Source organism: Gavialis gangeticus, unplaced genomic scaffold (genome assembly GCF_001723915.1).
Source record: "Gavialis gangeticus isolate Ggan-Ray unplaced genomic scaffold, GavGan_comp1, whole genome shotgun sequence".
NCBI classification, from domain to species: domain Eukaryota; kingdom Metazoa; phylum Chordata; order Crocodylia; family Gavialidae; genus Gavialis; species Gavialis gangeticus.
In genome coordinates this window covers 2405611-2411610 of record NW_017729000.1, presented here as the reverse complement: position 1 = coordinate 2411610, position 6000 = coordinate 2405611, and the positions used below count along the sequence as shown (strand labels likewise).

The 6000-nt window shown below is 49.7% G+C and overlaps 1 protein-coding gene across 1 annotated transcript in view; it reads left to right on the top strand.

Moving 5' to 3' along the window:
- The window catches only part of LOC109289845 (cytoplasmic FMR1-interacting protein 2), a 65646-nt gene that overhangs the window by 40939 nt on the left and 18707 nt on the right, over positions 1-6000 (top strand). Inside the window, exons 19-23 of the mRNA XM_019506080.1 lie at positions 173-249; positions 465-573; positions 989-1108; positions 1884-2083; positions 2340-2427. Coding sequence (XP_019361625.1) covers positions 173-249; positions 465-573; positions 989-1108; positions 1884-2083; positions 2340-2427 — 594 coding nt within the window. The remainder of the gene's footprint in view (positions 1-172; positions 250-464; positions 574-988; positions 1109-1883; positions 2084-2339; positions 2428-6000) is intronic.

The following is a 6000-nucleotide window of genomic DNA, read 5'->3' as shown; positions in this document are numbered from 1 at the left end:
TGTCCTATTTCTTTATGCCATGAGCAGGGCAGGCCAGTTTCCAAGGGATGTGAAATGCAGGTTGTCATGCTTTGGGACTAATAGCCCTGTGCTAAACAGACATAAGCCTACGTTAGACTCTTATTAGATGCTATTTATGCCACTATGAGATATGTACTTCTCTCTTCCTCAGGTGAACTTGTGTTTTGACCAGTTTGTGTACAAGCTGGCGGATCAGATCTTTGCCTATTACAAAGCCATGGCCGGCAGGTAGGAGAATCCCATTATCGCTGATTATTAATCCTTCAGCTTCATGTTGGATATGTTTGGGTACGAATGCAAGGTGCATAGGGGCTGGGGAGCATCCTCAGGGTTCAAGGATGAAAGGAGGCAAGATTCAGGATGGATTACAATACTCAAAAGGATTGAGAGGGGAGAAAAAGAGCTCATCAGACAAATGTGCTGACGATATTTTCCCTTTTCAGTGTCTTATTGGATAAGCGCTTCCGGGCAGAGTGTAAGAATTACGGCGTGATTATTCCTTACCCGCCATCCAACCGCTACGAGACGTTGCTCAAACAGAGACACGTCCAGGTACGATGCACACAGCCAGCCCAGACATTTGCAATGGTCCCTTGGTCTCTGGATTGAACCAGGCCCTGTTCTGAGCTGAACATGTCAGCACTTAGCTCCCATTATATTGCTGGGTACCATCAAGATGGGTAACAATAGGTTTCTTACCAGGAAGAAGTCAACAGGCATCTGAATCAAAACCCTCATACTGCCATGGTGCATTTGGTGGCTAAGGGAAGGGTGTTTGCAATCCAGATTCACAAACTCCTTTTACACAGAGGTAGCCCAAACAGTGGAGTCTGGATCCAGATCCCAACCTTCTCCATGCTCATTCTGGGGCTCAAGTCTGGGTTCATTTTAGAAGCCTTTTCCCACCCGCTGGATGTATCTTCTCCTGGTTTCCAACATCTAAAGTATCTTCTCCTGTTTCCCACAGCTGCTAGGGAGGTCAATTGACCTGAACAGGCTTATTACCCAGCGCATCTCAGCTGCCATGTACAAGTCGTTAGACCAGGCTATCAGCCGCTTTGAGAGTGAGGACCTGACATCCATCGTGGTAAGACCCTGAGTGTCTGGGAGGGCCGTAGGACCACTGCCGGCGTACATAGTCCCCTGTGGCATGGCAGTCACACAACAGTGCTGTCCTGTTCCTCTGCATCTCCTCTGCTGTAGTATCTGCCTAATTGTAGGTATTTGTACAGTAATGGGAGCCCTACAGTCTGGCCCATTCACACATCGGTGGCTGCGTTATCCATTAGCCGGTGAATACAATATATAAACTGCGGTGTGGCTGTTAGCAGGGCTTTTTGTGGAGCTCAAACAGTACAGACTTGTGACCTGGGAGAAGAAAGTCCTGAGTTTTATCCCTTCTGAGATGATGACTGCAGCAGTTTTGTGTATCGGGCTCGATGCCATGCACACAGGAGCATCAGAGTCAAGCAGTGTAAAATTAAAGTTTCCACCTTGCAAGGATCCTGACAGGAGAGCCAGAACGGGCTCGGCGGGGAACAAATTAGTTTCACCACCCACGGGGGCCCCTTGAGTGAAAGTGCAAGTGATCTTGGCCTTTGAGTTAAATGGATGCCTTTTGCATGCGTCACACTGGGAAGACTGTGTGTGTGTGTGTGTGTGTGTGTGTGTGTGTGTGTGTGTGTCACACTGGGAAGACTGTGTGTGTGTGTGTGTGTGTGTGTGTGTGTGTGTGTGTGTGTGTGTGTGTGTGTGTGTGTGTAAAAAATTCAATCCCTCCCTTGCTGATCGAATGAGACTTTTCTGTGTCCATCCCTATCACACATTCAAGTCTTCTGCCCTTCCTGCTTTGCCCGGGGCAGGAACTGGAGTGGCTTTTGGAGATCAATCGCCTGACCCACCGGCTGCTATGCAAACACATGACTTTGGACAGCTTCGACGCCATGTTTCGGGAGGCCAATCACAATGTCTCCGCGCCATACGGACGCATCACCCTGCACGTCTTCTGGGAGCTGAACTTTGACTTCCTGCCCAACTATTGCTACAACGGATCCACCAACAGGTAAGAGGACACAACCTCCGAGGATGCCCCCGGAAGCCCTAGCCCTAAACCAGGCTTCGCTCAGAGATACCCATTCCACTTTGGCTCCCGCATGCCCCACGGCAGGAGTGTTTTCATGCCATGCTTTGCAGCATTGCATCTCTTGGATGGATTAACACCCGTTTTCGCTGCACTCACCCTGGAAAGAGCCCCCTGAGGTTTGCACGTCGCACGACCGAAATGCGGTTTACTAGCACCATTTTATCCCACCCCGCAGGTTTGTACGGACAGCAATACCCTTCACCCAGGAGCCGCAGCGGGACAAGCCAGCCAACGTCCAGCCCTATTACCTCTACGGATCAAAGGTCAGTAAAGAACTGCATCAGCCATCAAAAGTCAAGGGAAGGACTTTATTAGGCAGAGAGCAATGAGGACGCGGAGACTGTTGACCGGGAGGGAAATAGCAGGCATGGTTCATAAAATGAACAGCAGAAACAAACATAGGAGATGGCGTTGGTTTGCTGAGGCAGAAAAGCCGTGCAAAGGAGAAGGAGCATGGGATTTGTTGCATCTCCACTTCCCCCTCCTCTGTGCATGACTGGCAGGGTGCAAGCAAGCCCACCGCGCTGCGACCAAGACCCTGAACCAGCACTGCAGGCAGCCATACGCCGAGGTGGCCATAAAGCACAGCAGCAAGAGGCTGCTCCCTACCCGCAGCGAGGGGACAGCTTTGTGCCCAGAGCCCCCAAAGGCCAGAGGCTGCCAGTTGAGGGTGCAGACAGGCGTGCAATGGTTGCTGGAGGGAAACACGCAACGCATGTAATGTAGACAGTGGAGGGGTCAAGTCTGCGGAGGACGAGGGAGCTCAGGGCATGGGGGACCTGCTCCTCGCGGTGCAAGTTCTGGCGCGAGTTGCCTGCAAAGATGCTGTTCCCATGACGTGGGAATAGCTCTCTGGGCAGGGGATGTTTGTGGACCGAGAGACAGTCGCACTTGTGTAAGAGATGTTGTGGACCTCCACGTTCATTGCTGAAACGAGAAGCAAGGAAAGGCTTCGTGTACCGATACAGCAAAACCCAGGGGCGTCAGTCACACACTTTCCACCGGCGTGGTAGGGGCTGGCTTGAGATCAGGTCCAGAGAGGCTTCAGAAATAACAGCAGTGAGCAATATCCAAAGCCCGCTGCAAAGCAGGGAAACAATTTTGTGGAAAAAAAAAGTTTTTAAACCCCAAGATTTGTCATCCTAATTTTGGGGAGGAGAAAAGAAAAATTTTGAAGGGGGGGAAAAAACGGTTCACAAAAAGTTTTTAAAATGTTCCTCAAAATTAGAAAGCAATGCAATAATGTTCTCCCAGCTCAAATCCTATCCTCAGAGCTCCTCGGCTTGTTGGCAATGGTTATTTCTGTTTGGCTTGTTACCATTATAACCTCCCAGAGCCACGGGTGTCAGAAGAGGGTGGATATATTCAGCATCGAGCCCGTAATACTCTCATTTCTGTTTTGGACACTTGCAAAGCCCCCAGTGCTGCTTCACCAGCACAACCACAGTCTTTAATGTAGTCATCCTCCAACACCCCTAGGCTTTTCATTTAAAGGACCATTTAGCTCGGTTGGTTTGAGCATGTTCTAATCCCACCAAGGTCAATGTGTGATCCTTGGTTGGACTACATGATCTCTTGAGCCTTACTTCTCTACGATCCCATCTCAACAAGGAAGTGACAGGTCTGACATAGCAAACAGGAAGGGGTCATACTGATTGCTTAGTTCCTATTTAGCCAAGGGCTCCTTTGCACCGGTTTCCTAGGTAGAAACTTTGCAAAGAGTGCGAATAACAAAACTCTTAGACTGATGAAGAGTTCAGCCCAAGACCATGTCTGGTTCGCGCTCCTCATAACTCTGTTCATTTTAAATCACGGCGCCGTAGCACGCACCGCGAACGCGCCTAACAATTCTGACATTTGCCTAAGCTGTGGCTGCCTTTTTAGCTGCTAATTTACAGCGTTCGGAAGCACGACGTCTTCCTATGTGTTTGCACAAGACCTTGATCTTGCGTGGATGCTAGTGGGCTGCAAATTTTAAAACAACGTTAAATAAAATAACAGTGGAGCGCGGCTGGTTCTTCCTCGGGATACAGACCCTGAGCACTGGGCTCATTAGAGAGGTGGAGCAGGGGCAGCTTCAGCCTGGAGCTGTTTGGATCAGACCGGTGCTAGGCTGCCTCCTGGCTTCGCCGTGGGATCTCTCCCTACAGATCTTCCTGCAAGGCAGAAGCTTGCAGGTCTGTTCTCCCCGCCACAGGCAATCTTGAATAATTAAAAGCCACCTAGTTGCATTTTCTCTCTGTCTTCTTCCCTCTTTTCCAAGTTGTTTTTAATTAAAGCAGCAGCTCATCTCCACCGGTGCCTGATCTCCCACATTCCTCCACGAACAGCAGCCCACATGCGCACTGACCTCGGGATGGACGTCATTATTAAGAAGCCATTTACATTTGCTTGCACTTGTCTTAAGAAATGGTCGATTAACGTTCAGTCATTCAGCATGAATCCGAGTTAGCCGCACCGGCCCCTTCTGTATCCGGCCAGAATCCCTGGCATCTCCTTTGGGTGCCTGCTGCTTAAATCCATCACCATCCACTGTCTTGTATTATACCCTCCGTTGATTATATCATCACTCGCCATAACAACCAATAGGAAACAGTAGTTTAGCATTTTTTAGCGATTCAGTAAATGCTACCCCTAAAAGCATAAAAGAAATGCCTGTCCCCGAGGCTGGTCTGTGGTTTGACTTGGATTCTGGAGAACCGGGAGAGAGGGAGCGCAGAGTTTGAGTGTAGGTTAGAAAAACACTTGCCTGGGATGGTTTAGATGGGGATGACCCTAAAGTAGAGTCAGGGAAGGGGCTTTTCATCAGGTATAAACACGTTGCGCTCTTCCAGGGGCGTGAGAAAAGCCAGGGGGAAAACTGCCATTACTCTCTTATGTCTACAACCATGGGAAGGTGCCTGTCCCCCCCACTCCCAACCTGCCCACATTCCCAGCCTCCCGGCCTGATTCAGGAACCAGGCTCCCAAACCAAAGGCTTTCGACAGATATCCACAGCCGTGCCCTAAAGGCAGGGAGAGGCAACAGCTGAGGCTTGGGACAGTCCCGACACATGCCAGAGTGCTAGATTTAGCACCAAAAAAGGGAGCAGACTGCTATCGACTTGAGCCCTGGAGGTGGCCGGATGGTGATGGGGAGAAGGGGATGCTTCGTAGCCAGCTTGCCTGTTCAGCTGTTTCATCTTTAAAGATGCTGGTGTCATGTCTACCGCCTACAGTCTCTAACCCAAGCTGTGCATTTCACCCATAGTTGGAGCTGCACTTTCCTTGCTCGGAGACGTGGGATTAGTATTAGTTTCCTCCTTTTGTGGAATATGTTAAGCTCAGAGAAACGTGCATCTTAATCAGATATCTCTTTCATTAGACCAACTAAATAGTTGCAAAAAAAGGTTGCAACTATTTCATTGGTCTAATAAAAGATATCGCCTCTGCCCAAAGAGTTTGTCTGTCTTTGCACTTAGACCAACACAGCTACAGCCGGATCCCTAAAATATTAACACACCTAGTTGTTTCACTGAAATCTGTGGGTGTCTCCCATGGGTTCTGGGTCAGTCTCTCAGGGCTGGGTGCATTTAGGCACCACGTGGACATTTTCCAAAGCACCTGACACCTATGGAGAAGGAAAGCAATCCAAATGTGCAGGAGAAATGCATTTACATCTCGGCTGCTGCCAGCCCATGTGTCCTGCGTGCTTGAGATGGCTCTCAGTTTGCCAGTACGGCATGTACTTCCCTCCCCTATGATGTGCCCCATTACTGGGGCAAAAGGGCATCTCCTTCACACCCTCCTGGCCCACAAAGGTCTTCTCCTGTGGAGTGCATGATGTGAAATGCTGCT